The following is a 22,554-nucleotide window of genomic DNA, read 5'->3' as shown; positions in this document are numbered from 1 at the left end:
GCCCATAGCAACAGGCCTGCTGGAGACTCTCATCTCCTGCTGCAGTTGCCATGGCAACCGGCCACGACAGTAGCAAGCAGCCAATGAGGAGGGACTGACATCTTCATCTCCTTTTATGGTGGCGGTGGGAAGGGTTGGAGGGGGTGGGGGGGGGGGCTCACTGTCATGTGTTCATCTAAATGATCACATGATAAAACAGAAACAGAACAATTAATGCCGTCACATCACCTCCGCATCTCCCTCCCAAAAATGCTAACTTAAGCCAGAATCTTTTTTTTTTTGTGTGAGCTACTAAACAGGAAGCTTTGCTTTTCCCTGCTGATTGCTAACACAGCTGGATGCCTGGTCTAACTGGGCTTCCAATTTATATTATTTTTTTTTTTTTTTATTTGTACTAAATTTCTTATTTGTACTTAATAATAATCGTGTCATCGTTTGAGAAAAAATATTATTATTATTATTATTATTATTATTATTATTATTATTATTATTATTATAAAACAGCTTGTAAACACAGGCGCAGTGTGGTAGTGGGCGGGGGGGCTGTGGCCCCGGATCGCTTCAGTCCGCCCCTGCTCCGCCTCATCATCAGCAGCTCCGGCAGGAAACAGACTGACGGACGGACGGACGGACAGTCAGACAGAAAAACAACACGTCGTGCTACCTTCACGGACCGCCACAGCAGCAGCAGCAGCACCATGAAGCGGCCCTAAACATCATCGTCCCTCCGCCGCTGGAAGCCTCCATTCGGCCGCCTCTTGCTCGCCTCTGACCGCCGAGCGGAGCTCCGCAGCTGGCCGTCGCTCGGCTCCGGGCCCCGGGCTTCGGAGCTCCGTGGCCGGACAGGCCGCAGCCGCCTGCGGGAGGATGGAACCATTTTGAAGGTGAGATCAGGGATCCATGTTTCATGTCATCATGACCGAATGGCAGCACTCTTGCACCTTCTTTCCCACCGTCACACTGCAGGTGTGGCTTCTTCTTCTTCTTCATCATCATCTTCTTCTTCTTCGGTGTCTTCTTCTTCTTCTTCTTCTTCGGTGTCTTTTAATGAATTGACGACATGTTGACGACGTGAAAGCAGCTTCAACTTCCGGCGGCTCTGACTGTCGCGGTGACGTCACAGCCACGTTGTTTACGTCATGCGCGGTCACGTGACTCGGCGCCTCGCAATTTCCCACTTGATGTTCGTTGACATGGGTGGCCGTCATCTTGAGTTGATGACGTCATCCGCAGCCAGCGTGATGGGACGTGGAGGTCCCACCACCACTTCATAGCTGGGAACAACACTCCACCCCTTTTTAATCGTATTGTATGTACTACTGTACTGCTACACAATACTATTTATTGTAATTGTCTTACTGGTTAATAATCAGACCAATAAAAACAGAGTGGACTCGGTGAGTGACCAAATAGTGGCGCTACCGAGCTCCTTCAGTTCTGGTAGAAGCGGTGGTGTTTCCTCAGGTGAGGTGGGCGGGGGATCTGGATCCACCTGAGGGAGCAGATCCTCAGCTCGTTAGCGCTCCCGGGGTGCGGCGGGCAGCTCCCAGGGGGTGGGGCTAATGAAATAAAGCAGCTGCTGGTTGGTCGCTCAGCCTCAATCAGCCCAGAGGAAAACCACCTGACACAGCGAGCGACACAGCAACACAACCAACACACAAACAGACCCACACCACACTGGGCTGGAGCCCAGACCACACCCACTAACCCCGAGTGACCCCGTCCTTCAACGGCCAGGACTGACTGACCCAGTGTTAGCTGTGGTTGAGGTCAGTCGGGGTGAGTTTAGGTTAGTTAGTGTTTGTTAGTTAGTCTGAGTTAGTTAGTTGTGTTGACTGGTGTGTGCAGGGTTTGGGTGAGTGAGAGTTAGTTGGGTTAGGGCCAGTTGAGGTTAGGCAGTGTTAGTTGGGGTTAGTTAGTTGAGTTAGGGTCAGTTCAGGTTACTTAGTGTTAGTCAGAGCAAGTCTGTGTTAGTTAGTTAGTTAGTTAGTTTGGTCAGGGTCACTTCAGGTTAGTTAGTGTTAGTTTGAGTGAGTTGGGTTTAGTTTGTTGAGTAAGGCTCAGGTTTAGTTGGTGTTAGTGAGTGTTAGTTAAGACTGGTTAGTTGTGTTGACTTGTGTGTGAAGTGTGTGTTGGTCCCTCTGGTTGTGACGCCATCCTCTCTCTTCCCCTCCCCGCCCTCTCTCTCTCTCTCTCTCTCTCTCCCCCTCTCTCTCTCTCTCTCTCTCTCCCCCCCCTCTCTCTCTCCAGCTCGCCCCGGGTGCAGCGATGGTCTACGCCCCCTCTGCAGGCGCCGTGGGCGTGGTCTCCTCCCTCTATGCCCCGGCCTTCCGCTACCAAGCCGCCTTCAACTTCTCAGAGCGTGACAACTCCAGCGCTTCGCCGCCGCCGCCGCCCTGCGCCGCCCCCGGCAGCTCGGCCAGCCCGCCCAACGACACCGGCCCCTCCCCCTCCGCCGCCCCTTCCCCCTCCTCTGCCTCCTCAGGCCACGGCCCAGCCTCCTACCAGCTAAGCGGTGGCGAGGTGTGGGCGCTGGCGGCGGTGCTGGCGGCGCTCTGGCTGGTGTCGGTGGTGGGCAACTCGCTGGTCCTCCTGGTGGTGCAGCGCAGCCGGCGCACTCAGTCCACCACCAACCACTTTGTGGTGTCGCTGGCCAGTGCCGACCTGCTGCTCAGCCTGGGCGTGGCGCCCTTCGCCCTGCTGCAGGTGGTGTGGGGCGGCTGGCCGCTGGGCGGTGCCGCCTGCAGGGCGCTGCGCTACCTGCAGCACCTGTGCCCCGGTGTGCAGGCCTTCGTGCTGCTGTCCATCGCCGTTGACCGATTCTACACCATCGTGTTCCCGCTCAGCTTCAAGGTGTCGCGGGACAAGGCCAAGCGCATGATCGCCGCCTCCTGGCTGCTGGACTCGGCCTTCGTCTCACCCTGCCTCTTCCTGTATGGTGGCCCCGCCGCCCCAGTGGACTCGGCCCACTGCCGTTTCTTCCTGGCCGACAGCTGGGCCGGCCTGGCCTACGCCTCGCTCCACCTGCTGGTGGGCTGCGTGGCGCCGGCGGCGCTGGTGGTCTTCTTCTACCAGCGGGTGGTCCGCCACATCTGGCGGTTGGGCGCTGACGGCCACGCCCTGCGCCGCACCACCAATGTGGTGCCGCGGACTAAGGTCAAGACCGTCAAGATGTTTCTGGTGCTCAACTCGCTCTTCTTTCTCACCTGGACGCCCTTCTATGTGGCGCAGCTGTGGCACCCCGGCGAGGCGGAGGGGCCATCCCGCCAGGGGGTGCTGCTCTTCGCCGCTGTAGCCTGGCTGTCGCTGGGCTCGGCAGCGTCCAAGCCCACGCTCTACTCGGTGTACAACGCCAACTTTCGGCGGGGCATGAGGGAGACCTTCTGCATGTCCTCCATGAAGTGCTACCGCAGCAACGCCTACACCATTACTGCCAGCTCGCGCATGGCCAAGAAGAACCATGTGGGCGTGGTCGACGTGTCCACACAGGCCAAGGCGGCGGCGGCCAAGGACTCAGCTGTGTACAGCGCCTTTGACCATGAGGCCAAAGAGAAGAAGCTGGCGTGGCCCACCAACAGCAACCCCAGCAACACTTTTGTCTGAGCGGCGGGAATAGCTGGAGACAGGCTAGCCAGGGCTAGTAGGGACACGCTAGTCAGGACAGGCTGGCTGGGGCAAGCCAGGACACGCTAGCCGGGGACAGGCTAGCAGGGACATGCTACCCAGGACACGCTACCAGGGACTAGCTAGCTGGGGCTAACCAGACCATGCTGGCCGGGACAGGCTAGCTGAGGCTAGCCAGGGCTAGCCAGGACACGCTAGCCGGGGCAGCTTAGCCAACAGGAGACACTCAAGTCCCATGGGCGGCCATGTTGGAGGCGGGCCGCGGTTGACCCCCCTTTTTTTTATACTTGACCTTTGACCCCAACATTGTTTGTTTGTGTGCGCTACGTTCCTGCATCAGATTTGTGTTTTGAAGCCATGCTGCTAACCCGCTAACTTGTGTCCGCCGCTGTCATCTTTAGTAGTAAGCTGATGTGCAACAACATGTGTGACATATGTGCTAAACGCTAACACTGCAACAGATGTCATGGGCTTTGCTACACATAGTCAATGTGAGCTGGCTAGCAATGCTAAAGCACGAACGTCGCTGCAGCTAGTCCAGGTTGATGGTTGTGTGTCGTGCAATGAAGCGGAGAAACATGACGCTGCTCGTGTGTTCATACCGTTTAAATTAAAATCTGTTTCTGAACAAAAACTGAGGTGACTGAAACATGTGGGGGGGGGGGACTTTGGGTCAATCTTGAATGTGATTGGACACAGCAGTTCCTTCATCTTCTCAAATATCCATCATCATTAATATCGGTCTGTACAGGTGAGGCAGGTGATTAGTTGTGGTTGTACTGAGGACCAGCCCAAAGACGAAGAACATTCACAACCAATGGGTTTCTTCTCAGACACACACAGTGACCCCTGGTGGCAGGAAACCAAACTGACGTTTATTCAGAGCAGGTTCTGTTGTACAGTCTTGCCATAAAGTGCTTGAGTTTATAATTACGCATTAAGCAAACAAACAAGGATGCCCCCTATTGACAAAGGCGATAAACAACACATCGCACACATCACGCTCTCTTGTCTATTGGTCAGTCATGTGACCTCTGGCTGATGATGTCACGCTGATGGTTCTCGAAGAAGACTCAATAGTTGATGGACAGATTTTTTACAAGAGACTGGAAATGATTCCATCCAGCTGCTGACCTCCGACCTCTCTCAGCCTCTCCACCACGTTCCCCTGAGGAGGTGGAGGGGGGGCAGCAATCAACAGTCCAACGCCTGGCTGACGGGACACAGGAAGTGGGCGGAGCCCCAGCCATCAACCCTGACTGCTGCTGCTCACAGCTGTCTTGCTGCTCTTGCTGCTCTTGGTGCTGCTGCCCCCTGCTGGAATCTTGTGGTCCTCCCCAGTGAGCAGGGCCTTGATCTCTGAGGGGATCTTGCCCTGGTCCATGGCCGAGCACCACTGCTTGTACTGCACAGGAAATGAGCAAGAGACACTTCCTGTTCAGCTCTGTACAATTCACGTCTGTCAACCATCCAGGTCAAAATGTTGTTGGTTATTTCTCCTCTGGTGGTGTTCGTGTGTGTGTGTGTTTACCATCTCCAGCTCCTCCCGCAGTGCACAGATGGCCCTCTCCTTGCTGGACACCAGCTCCTCCAGGTACTGGTACCTCAGTTTCTTGCGGGCCCGACACTCCCTGGCACTCTGCCGGCTGCGCTCCAGCTTGGCTTTCAGGTCGATCTTGGCAGGCTTGCGGCCGCGTTTCCCAGGTTTCTTCACCTTCCCAGCCACCATCTGGACACACACCCACACACACACACACACACACACACACACACGCACACACGGTAAACAGCTGATCATCCAGGTGAGTGATGGGAACGCAGACCTGAAGAGGTACTCATCATCAAAGTCAACATCATCGTCTAAAACTAGAGATGCTGATGTGTCAAGCAGAACCTGTCAGATATTAATCACGTGACACACTAAGAAACGAACTGCCATGTCAAAAAACAACATGTTTACAGATTATAAAGCAGGTTTAAAACGGCCGCATTTCCACTGAAGCTCCAGTGTAGTGTAACACCGTTCTAGCGCAACGGCCGTGCTAGTTAGCTGGAGTTCGGCTCAGCCGGAGGTTCTAGAGCAGGTTCTCCCGGCTCGCCTCGGTCGGTCCAGCTCACCTTGTTGTCGTCCATGTTGGCTCGGCTAGCTGCTGCTGCTCGCTGCTCCGCGCGGAAGGACGGTGGTTAAGCTGGCGCTGCTGCTGTCCAGCGGCGGAAACTGAAACCTCCAGGAGATGGGAAAGGAAAAAAATTAAAAAATTAATGAAAACAGCAAGGCTCGCTGCGTTTCGACAAGTGGCCAACAACTGGATTCAGGGCAAAACACAGCAGCCGTCTTGTTTTTCTGTTTACTTCCACTTCCTGCTGACGTAATGTGAGACTTGCGGCAGTTCTCGCGATGCTTGGGTACTTCTCGGTAAAGTGGCCGCGATGCGGAAGTGGACCTACGCTGCTTCTTCTTCTTATTCGTCTTCTTTTTCTTCATCGGACTCTCGATGTCCTTCAGCTGCCAGTTTTCGCTGTTTTTCGCGTGGGATTTTCTTTTCCGGATGTTTCGATCCAGTCAGCCCGCGCATGCGCCGTGGGGTCGGCTGTAGTGGAGCTCGTATGACGTCATGGTTTTATTTTTAACGCAGTGACCTCATCTCTCATGGCAGCCGGACTCCGCAGAGCGACTCTCTAGCTGCGATCCAGTCGGGCTAGAAAAAGCACCGAACCGTCCGCCCTCCGCGGGCCAAACCCCGCCGGTGGACCGGGTCGGACTCCTCGGGCCGCCCGCTGCCCCGGCACGTCGAGTTCCGGTGAGTTAACAAACGAGTCGTCGCGGTCCGGGCCAGGAGCGTGTCGGCGGCGCTCGGCGTGTCGGAGCAGGAAAATGTCGCCCGCCGCCCGCTCGGCTCGGTTCGGCTCGTGGAGCGAGTTTGGTTCCGGTCAACGAGTCGAGCTCTGGACAGTTGACAGTGACCCTCAATGTGACCCGGACCAGAGAAACTTTTGAGGGGGGGCGGAACTTTGCGTCAGTAACAGTGAATTCAGCACAAAAGTTGGGTGACGTCATATCGAGTCGCTCCGCCCACATCCAGGTGATATGATAATAAAGTTAGATGGTGTGTGTGTGTGTGTGTTGGGAGTGTGGGGGCTGGCTTACAGGAGTCTTTCAACACAGTGAGCAGCATTGTTAGCCCACTGTTTGCAGCCTGCTGCTAAAACTTAGGCTGACCTTCCACATGTTGGGAAGGGAAAGGGGAGGGCCCACACCTGGTTAGGGGTGTGGGACCAATTGTGAGTGACATCACAAAGGTGCTGAGTGAGGATGAGCCATGGGAGGAGGTGTTTGTGTGTACGTGTGTATGTGAGAAGAACCGGGTCCACCTGCCAGAAGAATCTGTTAGATGTGAAGATTCCCTTTCCTATATTAATCCACATCATGTAAGAAAAGGGGGAGGCGGTGGGGGGCGGGGTTGCTAGAGAGTCAACAGAAGAGCTTCCTGTGATTGGCTCCCTGCAGACATTCCAGAATTATCCAGCTGAACCTGTACGCAGTTTTAGGTGAACTGTCCTTTTAGACCAGGGTGGGCCAACTGTTTGATGGTGGGGCCACAGTGGGTTCTAAAGTTTTTGCAAGAGGGGGACAGAGCACTAACAGATGGATGTAGTGTTTTGGTGACCCACTTTGAATATAGTTTGGAGTTTCGTATTTTGGCCATGCTGTGTCCAGAACCGCCACCTAGAACTTCCTAGAACTCCCACAGAACTACTCCAGAACAACGAAGAACCACATAGAAAAATTCTAGAACCCCTTACAGAACCACATAAAACCTCCTAGAACAGGCATGTCCAAAGTCCAGCCCGCGGGCCAAATGATTTTAAGCGGCCCGCGGCTTGTCTCTGAAAACACGTTCATTGCGACCCACCACTCGGTCTCTAATCAAACAAGCTGACTTTGCGAGTTTTCTGTCACCGCCGTGACCGGTGTGCGACCTCATCAAGGTCTAGAAGTTCCTAGATCCCCTGCAGAACCACTTAGAACAACCCAGAACCACCTAGGACCACCTAGAACCATGCCTGGATCATCTAGAACGGGGTGGTCAAACATTTTGACTGGTGGGCCACAGTGGGTTGTAAAATGTGACAGAGGGAGCGGAGCAGCAGCAGATGGATGGAGTGTTTTGGTGAGCCGCCCCATAGGAGGAAAAAAATCTATCATGGGATATTTAGAAAACATGTTTTTTGCTTTAAATGTCAACTGAAAATGAACCAAAGCAAAGTTGCAACCAAATCAGTGTCTTTGAAGCCCCACGGTGTTTGGCTCTTTATTGAAATGACGGAGTGAATGGAGGTAATACAGCTATTTTATGGCTGACTGACTATTAATATCGTTTCTTCAAGCCGGATTAAAACGCTTAACAGGCCACATATGGCCCCTGGGCCGTAGTTTTGCCCACGCCTGTTTTAGCTGTTGTTTGGCTCAACTTGTCGTTTGTCTTTCAGAGGGAAGCGGCTGAGTGTCGTGATGTCATCAGAGCTCTGCCCAGGAGCCTGCAGAGACCCCGCCCCCTGGACACAGACACACACACACACACAGACACACACACACACACACACACACACACACACACACACACACACACAGACACACACACACACACACACACAGTGTCCCTGCCCAGAGCCTTCAGGAGGACCTCACAACTGACAAACACAATGCCGCTCTTCTTCCTCCTGTGAGCGCCGACCTGTGACCTGTGACCTCTGCACCGCCACCCAGGAGGGGAGGCTTGGAGGGGGCGGGGCTAGAGACACAGCGGCGCCCTGCCATGCTGGAAGCCTCGGGGGGGCGGGGCCAGGGGGCCGTGCGGCCCATTGGGGCAGAGGCCCTGGTGGCCCTTCTGGAGGCGGGGCTAGAACAGGTGGTGCTGATTGACAGCCGGCCCTTCGTGGACTACAACTCCTCCCACATCCTGGAGGCTGTCAGCGTCAACTGCTCCAAGCTGATGAAGAGGAGGCTGCAGCAGGACAAGGTCCACATCCAGGAGCTGCTGCAGCACTCGGCCAGGAAGAAGGTGAGGCCCAGTACTGCTCCTGCTCCTCCTCTTGCTTCTCCTGCTCCTCCTCCTCCTCCTTCCTCCTCTTTCTCTGGTCGCCACCTGCTGCTGCTTTTCCTCCTGCCCCTCCTGCCCCTCCTCCTGCTAGTCCTCATCCACCGCCTCCTCATCTCCTTCTCCTCCTACTCTTCCTACTCCTCCCCAGGGCGCCACCTTCTCCTCCTGCCCCTCCTCCTCCACCTCCTTCTCATCTTCTCCTCCTCCTACTCCTACTTTTCCTCCTCGTCCTCCTCTACCCCCTGCTCCTCCTCAGTTCGCCACCTGTTCTGCTCCCCCTCCACCTCCTCTCCCTCCTTCACCTCCTCCTCAGGTCGCCACCGTGACACGTGTGTGTGTTTGTGTGTGTGTGTGTGTGTGTGTAGCTGCAGGAGCACCAGGAGGTTGTGGTCTACGACCAGAGCTCCTCGGACCCTGCGACCGTCGGTGCCGACTCCTTCCTGGGGGTCCTGCTGCTCAAACTGGGCCGGAGCTTCCCGTCGGTCCACCTGCTGTCCGGTGAGTGTGGGGGCGGGGCTTCATGTGAGTGGGAGGGCAGGGCTTCAGAGGGAGCGCCGTGTGACCTTCCCCTGCTCCTCCTCAGGAGGCTTCTCCAGGTTCTCCAGTCTGTTCCCCGGCCTGTGTGAGGGCAAGTCCCCCCCGCCTCCCCCCGGACCCCCCCAGCCCGGCCCCCCAATGAACACCAGCGGCCCCACCCGCATCCTGCCACACCTGTACCTGGGCTGCCAGCGGGACGTCCTGGACCAGGTGAGAGGAGACCCTCTGGGGGGAAATGGGGGTGTGTGGGGGAGGGGCTGTGTCCCCCTCTGACCCTTCTCCTCCTCCTCCTCCTCCTCCTCCGCCTCCAGGAGCTGATGCGTCAGAACGCCATCGGCTTCGTGCTCAACGCCAGCCACACCTGCCCGCAGCCCCCCTTCATAGCCGACGCCCACTTCCTGCGGGTTCCTGTCAACGACTCCTTCTGCGAGAAGATCCTGCCCTGGCTGGACCGCTCGCTGGACTTCATAGGTGGATGGCTCCTCCTCCTGCTCCTCCTTCTCCCCCTCTTCCTCCTCTGCCTTCTCTTGCTCCTCCCCCTCCTCCTCCTGTTCCTCCTGCTCCCCCCCCGTTCTATTGCTCCACCTGCTCCTCCTCCTGCTGCTCCTCCTCCTTCTCTTCCTGCTCCACCTTCTACTCCTCCTCCTCTTGCTCCCCCTTCTCCTCCTCCTCCTCTCCGGTGGTTAACGCCAGTCATTGCTCCTTGCAGAGAAGGCCAAGACCTCCAACAGTCGAGTCCTGGTGCACTGCCTGGCCGGCATCTCCCGCTCTGCCACCATCGCCATCGCCTACATCATGAAGAGGATGGACCTGCCCCTGGACGAGGCCTACCGGTCAGCTCCCCATTGGCTGCGCCACGCCTAGGCCTCGGCCCCGGCCACCACTGACTCCCTCTCTGTCTTTCTCGTCAGGTTTGTGAAGGAGAAACGTCCCACCATCTCGCCCAACTTCAACTTCCTGGGTCAATTGCTGGACTTTGAGAAGAAGATCAAGACCCCTTCATCGGCACCCCTGCAGGCCGGCGCTGAGGGCTCGGCCCGGCCCGAGGAGACGGGGCCTGCAGCGGGGGGGCGGGGCCAGCTGGAGCCGCTGACGCTGCCCTGCGTATTGGCCGATGGTGGTGAGGAGCCGCGCCTGGCGCTGGCGCTGGGCGGCCTGCAGCTCAGCGACAGCAGCGTCCGCCTCAAGCGCTCCTTCTCATTGGACATCAAGTCGTTTGGGGAGTCGGTGGGCATGGCTTCCCAGGGGGCGGGGCCAGGTGACAAGGAGGGCGGCGGCGGTGGAAAGGCGTGTCAGTTTTCCCCGGTGGAGGAGGTGTCGGAGCAGTCCAGCCCAGAGACTCCGCCCACCAGACCTCCACCCTGTCCTAGTGCCGCAGGAGGGGGCGGGGCCACCGCCGGCTTCCTGCTGGGGCTGTCAAGCAGCCAACAGCACCTGGCGGGGGCGTGGCCAGGGGCGGGGCCGGGCGGCGCCCTGCTGAAGGGCTGGCACTCGGACGTCCTGCTGGCAGGGGGGTGGTACCTTGACTCCGCCCTCTTCTACTCCACCTCCGCCATCCTGGGCGGCGGCGGCAGTGGTGTGGCAGCGTGCGGCCGCGGCCCCGAGGCGGTGCAGCGGCGGCGGTGGCGGGGGGGCCGACCCAGTGGCAGCGGCGACTCCAGGCGCAGCTGGCACGAGGAGAGCAGTTTCGAGAAGCAGCTGAAGAGACGAAGCTGCCACATGGAGCTGGGGGAGGGCCGGCGCGACGGCGAGGAGAGAGCCAATCAGGACGGCTTCTCCGGCAGCATGGAACTCATCCAGGTGTCCTGAGGGGGCGGGGCCTGGAGGAGGGGGTGGCGCCCCACTTTCACCTGACTCAAAGTCAACCTGCTGCAGGTTGGCTGCGGCTGCAGGCTGAGCTCTGCTGGGTCACATGACCCGACCACAGACAGACAGACAGACAGACAGACGCCGTGTAGCGCCGATCGTTAGCATAGCGCCTAACAGCAAGCAGAACATCAGCTGATATCAGAAGGTTCTCACGTGTGATTTTTTAAAATTGTGCTACTGTGATGATGATGATGATGATGATGATGATGATGATGAAATGAATGATTGATTATGAGTGGGGGGCGGGGCCTGCTGTGCTGTGATTGGACATGTTGATTTATAAACTGAATGATTTGAGTTGTTTTCTCTTACTGTTTTATTTTTTTGAAAGAAATTCATCAAAATACATTAGATATTATATTGAAGCACAATATAATACAATAATGATTCACGGAATAGAATCAGAGACAAACTTCCCTCCAAAGCGCCTCTGATGGACACACTGTGTAATGACATCACATAAGCAGCAGCTGTTAATTCAACGTGCAGGAGTGCTGCAAGTTGGTGGTAATTTTAAGGAGAACGTGACCACGGTGGGAGGGGTCAGGCAAAGACAGGTGGGTTGGCAAAGAGGGAGGAGCCAAGAGAGGAGTTGAAGGTTTGGTTGGCCACTAACCAAACTGTCAACCATCCTGGGTCACATTACCTCAAAGTGGGCGGAGCTCACCTGTCCAAGGTGAACAGCAGGTGATCACCTACAGCCTCCAGTGGTCGCTCATCAGCCGTCCAATCAGATGATTCACATCCACTGATGACCCTTTTCGCTCAGCAGCTTCAGCAGCCGCTGTTTGCTGTGGCTGAAGGCTGCAGAGCCTGCGCTCACCAGCGGGGGGCAGTGCTGTCCTTCCTTCAGCCAGAAGCTGCTGATCCTTCACACCGACACTGTCACCGACAGGTTCCGCACCTGCAACAGTCCGACCAAGAGCCTGCTGGCCTGTCAGTCAGTCCGCCAGCAGGTGGCGCTGTGGATCACCCGCCCGGGGACACCGTGCTGCCCCGGCAACACCTTCGTGTTGGAGGAGGAAGCTCCGCCCTCCGGCAGCCTGTCCAGTCAGTGAGCGGAGCAGAGCTGCAGGATCACAGTGGTCAGACCGCAGCAGAGACGCCGAGCCGAGAGCCGAGGATAGGACCAGGACCAGGATCCGAACTCGGACCCAGACCAGGAGAGCCGAGCGAGCGGAGCCATGACGGAGCCCCGGATTATTGATGAAGCTCGCGCCTGCAGGTGAGCTCACCTTTCTGCACCGGAACAGCGGCTCTGAACGGAAGTCGCGCCGCTCAGTCCGTCACGGGACCGCCGGGAGAAAAGTGCAGAATGAGGCTGGTTCCGAAATCAGCCACTGGATCTCTTCCGCCTATATTGGGAATTATATGTACATGTATAGTGACTCATTTGCCAATGTCAAAAAACTCTCGGGCACTATCTTTGGCGCCGTTACTGACGTCATTATTCAAACATACGGGCAACAGGTGGTAATAAATCAATTAGAAATTAAACATATAAATTAACATATATGTGCCTTTTCGTGACAAGTACATGCTAAGCATCTTCACATTAAAAAAAACACTCATCTTTTCTACCTGTATGTCAGCGTGAATGCAATGCATGATGGGATATACTGCTGGGCTAGTGAGCATCGTTGTACACTGCTTGTTGCAATGCATTGTGGGATACATTGAGTGGACCATCCAGTGAATACTGATGTTCACTCAGGATTCAGACACATTGACAACACGGTGAAGCCCCCTGTGTAGTGGCTATGGAGTGACAGTAGGGGGCGATGAAGGACATTGCCAGTGTTTATAGTAAACCACTGGGACCAGTTCCAGACCAGCAACACCAGTGAGCGTGTGGACTGGCGAGTCACTGCGGCTGTAGGTCAGAGGTCAGGGTGTCATGTGACAACACGGTCTCATCTCCCTCCAGTCGTCTCATTGGTGGGTTATCACCTCCACCAAGGGGGCACTCCTCCCCTGCTGCTGAACACTGCCCCTAGTGGCCTCGGTGTTGGTACTAGAGAGCTAGCTGCTCGCTCCAGGCTAGCTCTCTGTTGTGGTCATGTGGGAGTGACAGTGTCGAGGTCATGTCACCTGCAGGCTGATTGATGATTGACTGGGAGTTTTTTTTTCTGTGTGTTTCGCGGCTTCGGTGTTGCGATGATTCCTGTTGACCAGTGATGTGATCAACGTCACTGACCATCTGATCAATACCACCTGATCAGATCAGCGGTCAGCTGATGAGGCTTCTTGTGTGACATCAGAAGGTGTTGACTGCAACATTTGGTCCCGTCATAACTTTATTTGTCCCCGCTTTCCTGATACACCCGTCCCCGTCCACTGAGATGTTCCTGATACAATCATGTTGAATCGTGTTGAATTTGTGGGAAAAAAGCCTCATGATGATGTGATAGGTGATCAGCTGCTTCTGTCTGTCCTGTCTTGAGGAGGTGCATGTGTGTGTGCGTGTGTCATACCTGCCATCTGGTTGCCAAACCCCCACAACCCCCCACTTGCTGATTAATTAGCGGCTTAGACTTGCACTGGCCCTCAGCGTGGCAGTAAATCCTGCTCCAGCGGGATTGTGGGTAATCTGTGACACCACATACCTGCTCAGGTATCAGAGGCAGGTTGAAGAGGCGACGGGATGTAGTAGACCCAGGACTGCCGCGGACTAGAATGAACAAACAGGAAGTCAGGACGTGCCCCGGCAGGAAGTGAGTGTTGCGGTTCTTTTATTGTGAAAGAACAACAAGAAGTAGGAGTTCCTGACTGTTAACATGCTTCTTTTTTTTCTTTTTTCTTAGCGTAAAGTCTGTAGACAGAGGTGCAACGCTTAGCCTAGCTCTGTTAGCTTTGTTAGCATCACATCGGCAGCAGAAAATGTGAGACAAGCTAATCGATGGCAGAGCTGATCGACTGACCCAGTCAGCCAATCAGGATCAATGGAATCCTGTGATGTCATCAATCTGATTGTTCTCTTTATAATCCAGGTGGTGACTTGAGGTGAGAGACTCCAGGGGGGCGGGGCAACCTGCAGTAAAGGTTGCTGCCGCTGCAGTCAGTGAAGTATCTTCAAAGGACACTGCTGCAGTAAAGCATGTCCAGGTGCTGCAAAACGTGGTGTCTGGAAAGTAGGTCGCAGTCGATGCGGCTGCCTGCAGGGCGGCAGTCTGTGCGGGGTCAGAGGTCAGAGGAGGGCAGGTCGATGCTGTGGCTCCTGATTACGGCAGAACGTCTGGTCGAAACCTCAGAACCAGAGCTGGAGCACACCGCCGCCTGATTGGCCCTCCAACTTCTGAAGGGTGGGACTAACTGACAGAACAGGCACCAAGTTTCAGACATGAGAATAGAACAGGACAGAAGGGATTAGTGTGTGTGTGTGTGTGTGTGTGTGTGTGTGTGTGTGTGTGTGTGTGTGTGTGTGTGTGTGTGAGAGAGAGAGTTAAATCTTCTTCACAATCCTCTTTTCTTCCTCTGCTTTCGGTCAGCAGCAGGAGGCCCCGCCCCCTGCGTTGGCAGGTCAGGTGGACTTTAGCACCACACTCTGTTAGCGGTGCTCAAATATTAACCAATCAGGAAGCAGCAGTGTCTCCTTGAAAACAGGAAGAAGGCTGCTCACTGGGGCTCAGGACACCAGTTCAACGACATGGTCCTGGTCTCTTCAGTCCCGCTCTTCTTCCTCTTCTCCTCCTCCTCCTCCTCCCTCAGCGCCGCCTCGCAGCTCCTCTGCTCCGTTGCCGCGGCCGTTGCCGTGACCGTCGTTGCCGTGGTGACTGGACAGGGGGGTGTGGCCACCCCCAGGCTGCCGTGGGAAAAGCAATCAGACGTGGTTCAGTGTGTTCAGGGGCAGCGTGAAGAACTCTGATTAAAGCTGCTAAGCAGATTCCAAGTTGACTAACGCTGTGTGTGTGTGTGTGTGTGTGTGTGTGTGTGTGTGTGTGTGTGTGTGTGTGTGTGTGTGTGTGTGTGTGTGTGTGTGTGTTTGCAGCTGAGCCCCCTCTGCAGCAGGATGGACGGCCACCAGCCTGCGACCGCCGGCGACGCCCACATCAAGTCAGTGCCTCCTCCTTCTCCTCCTCCTCCTCCCAATGCTGTGTCTCTGTGTTCTTTGGCCAGCCAGCAGGGGGCGGCGTAGTGCCCGGCTAAAGCCAGCAGCGCTAGCTACGGCTAGCTGCCCCCTTCTGGTCGAAAATTCTCCCATTTTCATGGAAACTGTTCATCGGCCGGACCCGCACTGAGCACGTGCACATGCTCCCTGCGAATTGATCCACTCGTTTAATGAGTTGGGCCTAATGAGGTCACAGTGGCTGGTCCACGACCCAGCCGTGAATTCTGGGTAATGACATGCTTACCGCCGACCGACACGTCTGACCTGAGGCTGTCTGTTGTTGTTGTTGTTGCTGTGCTGCCCCCTAGTGGCCACGGTGCTGACGCCCCCAGCAGCAAGCCGGCCCATGGCAGATCTCTCTACGGTGAGTTCACACAGCCAGCCTCCGGATTGGCCGAGCCACGCCGTCCGTTTGCACAAATCAGAGCAAGTCTTGTTTCGCCGAAACAGGAAGTGAACCAGACTATTTCCTGAAACCTTCCAGCAGAAAGAAGAGTCAGTGAGCCTGTGTGTGTGTGTGTGTGTGTGTGTGTGTGTGTGTGTGTGTGTGTGTGTGTGTGTGTGTGTGTGTGTGTGTGTGTGTGTGTGTGTGTGCTATCCACGGACTGCTGTGTGTGTGTGTTTCTATCCACGGACTGCTGTGTGTGTGTATGTCTCCTCAGAACACAGGAAGCTGTTCAGCAGCAGCAGCATCAGCAGTGTGACTGAGACGTCTCAGTACCAGGTGGAGGTGAGTTCTGCCTAGCAACAGTCCTCGGGGCCATCCTGGCTGCCCTGTGTTTTTGTTTGTGTGTGTGTGTGTGTTGACTGTGTGTGTGTGTGTGTGTGTGTGTGTGTGTGTGTGTGTGTGTGTGTGTGTGTGTGTGTGTGTGTGTGTGTCCAGCACCTGACCACTTTCGTGCTGGACCGCAAAGATGGGATGATGACGGTGGAGGACGGCGTGCGCCGGCTCCGTCTGCTGGACGCCAAGGGGAAGGTGTGGACACAGGAGATGCTGCTGCAGGTGGAGGAGAAGAGTGTGAGCCTGCTGGACCAGGACACCCAGGTGACACACACACACACACACACACACACACACACACACACACACACACTCACATGGAGACAGTGGTGGTGACCTCCTGGTTCCTCCAGAAGGAGCTGGAGAACTTCCCGGTGGGAACCATCCAGCACTGCCAGGCCGTCAAAGGCGCCTGCAGCTTCGACTCCATCCTGGCTTTGATCTGCAAGGAGTCGGGTCAGAACAAACCCGACCTCCACCTCTTCCAGTGCGACCACGTCAAGGTAACCCTGCGCTGTGATTGGCCGCCTGCCATTCCAAGGCAGAGGTTCCATCCACCGTGTCCCGTCTCGTCCTCCAGGCCCACCTGATCTGTGCCGACATCGACGGCGCAGTCAGCGACGCCAAAGGTGGGAAGGCCAAGAAGAGGGCGGAGGCTCTCAGGTAAGGACCAATCACCCTGGCCCACCATGGCTGGGCCTGCGGCTGATTGGCTGAGCGGGTGTCCGTGTGTCTACAGGATGATCCTGAAGGCTGATGTTAACGTCCCCCCGCCCCCTGACACTCCCGCCCCTGAGCCTCCCTCGTCCAATCAGCAGGATGAGAAGGGCCGAGCAGGTGTGTGGTCAGCCTGGACCAATGAGCAGCAAGACTGTGAGTGATGTCACAGCATGACTAGAGTGCTAACATGCTACAGGATTAGCTGGACAGCAGCTTTCCATAACCCTACATGAAGGTCATGGTTAAACGCTGAATGCTAACGTGCTAATGCTAGGTCGTCGCTCACTGATGAACAAATAAATCTGTCGTCCCATTGGCCAGATGAGAGGCAGGGGGGAGCGGAGGATGAGGAGGTGGGGCCAGTGGAGATGACGGCCACACGAGTGGACCGAGACGTGGTGAGTTTAACACCGGTCGACGGCTTGGCTCCGCCCACTGAGCAGCTCCGCCCACAGGCTGGCTCTGCCCACTGACTGGCTCTGTCTGCCCACTGAGATGTCCCTCTCGTCCGGCAGCAAATCCTGAACCACCTGCTGGATGACATTGAGTTCTTCGTCACCAAACTGCAGAAGGCGGCCGAGGCCTTCGGAGAGCTCAACCGCAGGAAGAAAATTAAGGGCAAGAAGAGGAGCCCTGGAGGTGAGGGCCAGCCCACTTCCTGTCAGTCTAAGAGTACTTCCGGCCAGTCGCAGCCCACTGCCCCTCACTCCATGGCCACTTCCTTTCACTTCTTGGCCACTTCCTGTCCGTCCTTGGCATCTTCCTGTCAGCCTGAGGCTACTTCCAGTTACTCCGTGCCCACTTCCTGTCAGTCCCAGCCTACTTCCTGTCACTCCCTTGCCACTCCCTGTCCCTTCATGGCCGCTTCCTGTCACTCCCTAGCCACTTCCTGTCACTCTCTGGCCACCTCCTTTCACTCCGTGGCCACTTCCTGTTAGTCCCAGCCCACTTCCTGTCACTCCCGGTCCACTTCCTGTCATACAGAGGCCACTTCTTGTTCCTCCGTGGCCTCTTCCTGTCAGTCTGAGACTACTTCCTGTCTCTCTGTGGCCACTTCCTGCTCCTGCTGGATCTGAGCATGGTGTTCCCTCTCTGTCCACCAGAGGGGGTGCTGACTCTGCGCTCCAAGCCCCCGCCGGACGAAGAGTTTGTCGACTGTCTGCAGAAGTTCAAACACGCCTTCAACCAGCTGGTAGGGAGGGGCTTTGGGCTGGGGGCGGGGCTATCCGGTGGTGAGTTCACTAACTGTGTGTCCTGCAGGGGAAACTAAGGCAGCACATCCAGAACCCCAGCGCCGAGGAGCTCCTGCACTTCCTGTTTGCTCCGCTCAGGATGGTGGGTCTCCGCCCTCCGTTCCTTCTTCTCCTTCTTCCTCTTCTCCTTCTTTTTCTGCATCTGTTGCTGTGGAGCTGAGCAGGTGTGTGGCTTCGCCCCCTCCCCAGGTGATCCAGGGGTCGGGCAGCGTGGACGTGGCCCGCAGCGTCCTGGTTCCCCTGCTGATCAGAGACGCCATCGACTTCCTGCACACGGCCGGCACGCCAGAGGAGAGGCACCTGTGGGTGGCGCTGGGGGACGGCTGGACCAAGTGCAGGTGAGATGTCCTGCTGACAGGCTACGCCCACTCGCCCGTTCGCTCGCTCACGCATCGTGATGTGTCATGTGACCCAGGCTGGAGTGGCCCAGGGAGCACTACTTCCCGCCCTGCCCGCTCCGCTTCCGGGACGGCTGGGAGCCGCCGGCGCTGGTGTCGGAGCCTAGCCAGCTGACCACCAGCAGCCACCAAAGGGCCTTGCTGGAGCGGCAGGAGGTGGGTCTGGGGCAGGAGGTTGCAGGAAACAACAGGAAGTGGCTGCTGACGTTTCCGTCTTTGGTGTGTGCAGATGGCCCCGCCCACTGATGGCTACGCTCCCTCTGACCCCCTCAGTTGCCTGGACCAGGACGCTGCTGCCATGGCAGCACTCAGGGAAGCCGTCAGCCGCCGCGCTGACCGGTAAGCAGGAGGTCACATGACCCCTTGTGCCCCGCCTCACCCCTCCTACCCCGCTCACTTCCTGTTTCCACCTCTTTCCCTTTTGATGAATTTCTGAACTCCTCCCCCTTTTATGTCGTCTAATTGATGTGCCTTAAACGTCTCTGGGTCTGATTGGCCCATGGACATGGGGGCGCTCCTCCTCCATGGCGGGTCAGCTGATGTGGGTGGGATGTTTGAGTGGATCTCTGACCTTCCTCGATCTTCCAGGAACTTCACTGCCGGCCGCGGCCAATCGCAGCTCTTCGCCACGTCCAGGTACGACTTTGTGGCGAGGAACAACACGGAGCTGTCGGTGCTGAAGGACGAGGTGGTGGAGGTGAGTCCCCCAGCGCCCACCCCCCTCCACCGGCCGCAATGGGCGGGGTTCCTGAGGCTGCTGCTGCGCTCTGATAGGTCCTGGATGACAGGAAGCAGTGGTGGAAGGTGTCCAATGGCAGCGGCACCTGCGGCTACGTGCCAAACAACATCCTGGAGGTCACCAAGGTGGTGGACGTGAGCGGCCGCGGCGAGCCCATCTACAGCCACACCATACAGGTGAGGGGGCGGAGCCATGCCCAGACTGCCAGCTGCTCATTGGTTGTTGTCGCTACCGCCGCTCGTCACCCACTGTGTTGTTTTGTCTCTCGATGCTGAAGTTAATGATGCCAAAGAAGGAGTTTGAGTTGTTCAAGGTAGGAGGTCATGTGACCGGAGTTCTGCTGTGGTGCTAGGCTGTGTCTTTTGATTTACTTGCCTTGCTGTGAACAATGAAGAGCACTTCTGTTCGCTGTTTAGCATTTAGCCTCTCACTGAATGTCTCTCAACGAGCTAAAGCAGCTAGCATGGGTGTGTAGTTAGCTGTGCTAGAAGGCTACATTTAGCTTGCTCTCAACCCTGATGCTAGCAACGTTAGCTTTGTCATCCCCGCTGAAGCAGTTTGACCTTAGCTTAGCTAACCAGTGTGTAGCACTGTGAGCAGAGCGCCACCTAGCATGGCCTTGGTTGGTTGGTTGGTTGGCGGTTTAGTTGGGAGTGCAGTGCCGCAGTGTCGGGGTCTCATTCCGGCCAATCACGCGTCTCGTTTCACATTCACAGCAGCTACTGGGCGAGCTGAACGAGGTAAAGGATCAATCAGTCGCCTCCTTCTCCTCCTTGTGTCCTGCTGTCAGCCGCTTTCCAAACAAACTTCCTCCGCCTCCAGAAACAAACATCCAGGACCGACTTTGTCCAGAACCGGCCGGTGGCAACGCCCCTGGCAACGCCCCTGCCACCGCCCCCTACGCCGCCGCTGCCTCCGCCGGCCATCGAGCCACCGCCCCCGCCCACCATCGAGCCACCGCCCACCACCACCACCACCACCGCCATTGAACAGAGCAGCCCCAGGCCGCCTCCCACCACCGGCCGTAAGTGTGTGTGTCGTAACAACGTCCTTCCTGTCAGTTTGGCCCACTTCCTGTCAGTCCAAGGCTGTTTCCTTTCACTCCGTGGCCACTTCCTGTTAGTCCCAGCCCACTTCCTGTCACAAACCAGCCACTTCCTGTCACAAACCAGCCACTTCCTGTCAGTCCAATGCTACTTCCTTTCACTCCGTAGCCCCTTCCTGTTAGTCCCAGCCCACTTCCGGTCCATCTGTGACCACTTCCTGTCAGTCCCGGCACATTTCCTGTCTCTTGCTGGATCTGAGCCTGCTGTGCTGTTCACTCTCTGTCCACCAGAGGTGCTAACTCTGTGTGTGTCACAACGCCGTCACAGTTGCGAAGTCAGAGCCGGGCCCTACCCCGCCCGTCAGCTGACCCGTCTGACCTCTGACCTGTAGGCAGGAAGTCCCAGATGGAGGAGGTCCAGGATGAGCTGCTTCACCGCCTCACACTGGGCCGCAGCGCCCAGAAGAGGCTGCCACTGCCCCCCCGAGGGGGAGGAGTGGGTGGCGCCAGCATCACATACGACTCAGCGCCGGAGGAGGTCCGATCCTGGCTGGAGGCCAAAGGCTTCAGCTCAGTGTGAGTGTGAGAGGTGCCGCTGCAGTACCTCTGTGCTCTGGCAGGGTGCAGCAGCAGCAACAGCAGCAGCAGTTTCAAGTTCTCCTCACCCTCCCTCCCTCCCTCCTCACTGTATCTCCAGGACCATCAGCAGTCTTGGTGTCCTCACTGGAGCTCAGCTCTTCTCCCTCAACAAGGAGGAGCTGAAGACGGTGTGTCCTGATGACGGCGCCCGAGTCTTCAGCCAGCTGACCGTCCAGAAGGCGGCGCTGGAGGTGGGTGGAGTTGATCCTCTGGCCGCTGGTGGTGCCGGAGTGCTACACTAATGCTAACTTCCAGGCCCATCGTTTTTTTTTCTTTTCTACGCTCTGCCCCCCCCTCCAACCCTCACCATTCCCCGCTCCGAGCTGATTGGCCACGCTCGGGACGGGACTCGTCATGTCTTGCTGTTGCCGTTTCTCCTGCAGGTTTTCTTCTGAGCTCCTCCGGTCGTCTCTGTGTTCCTCTCAAGGTATCGTCTTCTCACGTCGGCTCACTGTCAGCAGCAGCTGGAGGAGCTCCTCAAGAACCTCCTGAGGTTCTGGAGGAACCTCTTGAGCTCCAGGAGGAACTTGTGGAGGAACCTCTAGGAGCTCCTCCAGCCACTGCTGGCCGTCTGAAGCCACTTTCAGTGTAGAACCCTGACAGAACCAGCAACTGCAGCTCGCTGTCCCGCCCCCTCCAGTCGTCTGACCACCTCAGAGAATGTCAGCCCTACTGTTACCGTAGCTCTGAGTAGCTAGCCTAGCCCTTTGTCTGCACAAACCTGAAGAACTGTTACCCAGCATGCCCTCTGGCTCCAGCACTGCATCCCCTGTAGCTGATGGTGGCGCCGCTTAAACTGCAGTGCGTTGATGTGTTCAAGGTTCATGTGAGACTGATCGACCCTGTCTGCTTCTTCTCCTCTCCTCCTCTTCTTCCTCCCTTTCCTCTTCCTCCTCCTCCCCCTCTGCCTCCTCTCTCTTCCTCCTCCTCTTCTCCCACCCTCTCCTCCTCCTCACTCTCCTCCTACTCCTCCACCAGAGGAGTTCTGGCTCGGAGCTCCAGGAGATCATGAGGAGGCAGCAGGAGAAACTGGTGACCAACACAAGCGATTCAGGGGTGGAGTCTTTTGATGAGGGCCCCGCCCACTGAGCCACGCCTCCACCCATCCATCCTCCCCTCCAACGCCACGCTGCTCCCTGCTGGCAGCCAGTAGCAGGAAACACGGAGAACTTGACGCCACATCTTGTGGTCTCCTCCTGAAGCCGACGGCAGGAAGTCTTGCCCCCCCACTTAGCTGTTTCCTGTTTCCACCCGTGTGGCGAGGAGCACGCCCCCTGCTGGATGCTCTGTGGACCTGAAAATGGGTGCAGTCACACTCCAAACAACCGGAACTGTGGTTAGTTTGAGGAGAAATGGCTTTGAGAAACTTTTGAAACCAGCACATTTTCAGAATTAACTTAATTGATTGTAGGTCAGCTGATGATTGTTTCCTCCTCAGCCTTTTTTGGTAGAATTACACTGACTTCCTGTTGGAAATTTTCACAATAAAAGACATACATTCCTCAGCGTAGGATGAGTGTAGCTTGCTGACTCCGCCTCTTCCTGTCACGTGACCCCAGCAGAGATTATTTTGTGTAGAAATGAAATCACGCCCCCAATGGCGACGTGTAGCCCGTGCCGCTGTAGCCGCTTCCTGTTAGCGACTAAAGGAGCCAATCAGATGCCACGGAAGCAGGACGTGTGTAGGTGTCAGTGCCTTTTTCATCATGCAATAAAAACAATTCGAAACAGGTGACTTC

General features: G+C 56.6%; 4 protein-coding genes across 5 annotated transcripts; 3 read left to right on the top strand and 1 right to left on the bottom strand.

The window, feature by feature from the left end:
• Positions 1-751: 751 nt before the first annotated feature.
• Positions 752-4,258, top strand: gpr19 (G protein-coupled receptor 19). Of its 2 annotated transcripts, XR_012928849.1 has the most exons (3): positions 752-884; positions 2,251-3,703; positions 3,784-4,258. XR_012928849.1 is itself a non-coding variant. In XM_076044027.1 (2 exons), exon 2 carries the CDS (start codon positions 2,269-2,271, stop codon positions 3,601-3,603), a length of 1,335 nt encoding a protein of 444 aa, XP_075900142.1. In that variant the 5' UTR covers positions 752-884; positions 2,251-2,268; the 3' UTR covers positions 3,604-4,258. The 2 variants fall into 2 exon arrangements, 1 of the variants encoding a protein (XP_075900142.1); XM_076044027.1 differs by having other exon boundaries at positions 2,251-4,258.
• Positions 4,259-4,477: 219 nt separating this feature from the next.
• crebl2 (cAMP responsive element binding protein-like 2) lies at positions 4,478-5,975 on the bottom strand. Its single transcript, XM_076044044.1, has 3 exons — positions 5,743-5,975; positions 5,156-5,353; positions 4,478-5,029 (listed from the first exon to the last, which is right to left on the bottom strand). The coding sequence occupies exons 1-3, from the start codon at positions 5,755-5,757 to the stop codon at positions 4,874-4,876; spliced, it is 369 nt and encodes a 122-aa protein (XP_075900159.1). The 5' UTR covers positions 5,758-5,975; the 3' UTR covers positions 4,478-4,873.
• Positions 5,976-6,032: 57 nt separating this feature from the next.
• dusp16 (dual specificity phosphatase 16) lies at positions 6,033-11,429 on the top strand. Its single transcript, XM_076044012.1, has 7 exons — positions 6,033-6,425; positions 8,116-8,687; positions 9,092-9,224; positions 9,310-9,473; positions 9,575-9,734; positions 9,973-10,096; positions 10,175-11,429. The coding sequence occupies exons 2-7, from the start codon at positions 8,442-8,444 to the stop codon at positions 11,070-11,072; spliced, it is 1,725 nt and encodes a 574-aa protein (XP_075900127.1). The 5' UTR covers positions 6,033-6,425; positions 8,116-8,441; the 3' UTR covers positions 11,073-11,429.
• A 2,146-nt stretch (positions 11,430-13,575) lies between these two features.
• On the top strand, positions 13,576-22,547 carry eps8a (EGFR pathway substrate 8a, signaling adaptor). The gene is made up of 23 exons (XM_076044010.1): positions 13,576-15,185; positions 15,549-15,604; positions 15,691-15,735; positions 15,903-15,970; positions 16,124-16,285; positions 16,375-16,524; positions 16,602-16,684; positions 16,761-16,894; positions 17,063-17,139; positions 17,257-17,380; positions 17,845-17,933; positions 18,002-18,076; positions 18,184-18,332; positions 18,410-18,548; positions 18,622-18,731; positions 18,981-19,089; positions 19,167-19,307; positions 19,409-19,444; positions 19,848-19,871; positions 19,954-20,155; positions 20,569-20,752; positions 20,874-21,006; positions 21,794-22,547. The coding sequence occupies exons 1-23, from the start codon at positions 15,142-15,144 to the stop codon at positions 21,902-21,904; spliced, it is 2,445 nt and encodes an 814-aa protein (XP_075900125.1). The 5' UTR covers positions 13,576-15,141; the 3' UTR covers positions 21,905-22,547.
• Positions 22,548-22,554: the final 7 nt, after the last annotated feature.

This window comes from Nelusetta ayraudi, unplaced genomic scaffold (genome assembly GCF_046127955.1).
Source record: "Nelusetta ayraudi isolate G7.1 ecotype Tasmania unplaced genomic scaffold, CSIRO-AGI_Nayr_v1 ptg000079l, whole genome shotgun sequence".
Classification (NCBI taxonomy): domain Eukaryota; kingdom Metazoa; phylum Chordata; class Actinopteri; order Tetraodontiformes; family Monacanthidae; genus Nelusetta; species Nelusetta ayraudi.
This window is presented reverse-complemented; position numbering and strand designations above follow the sequence as displayed.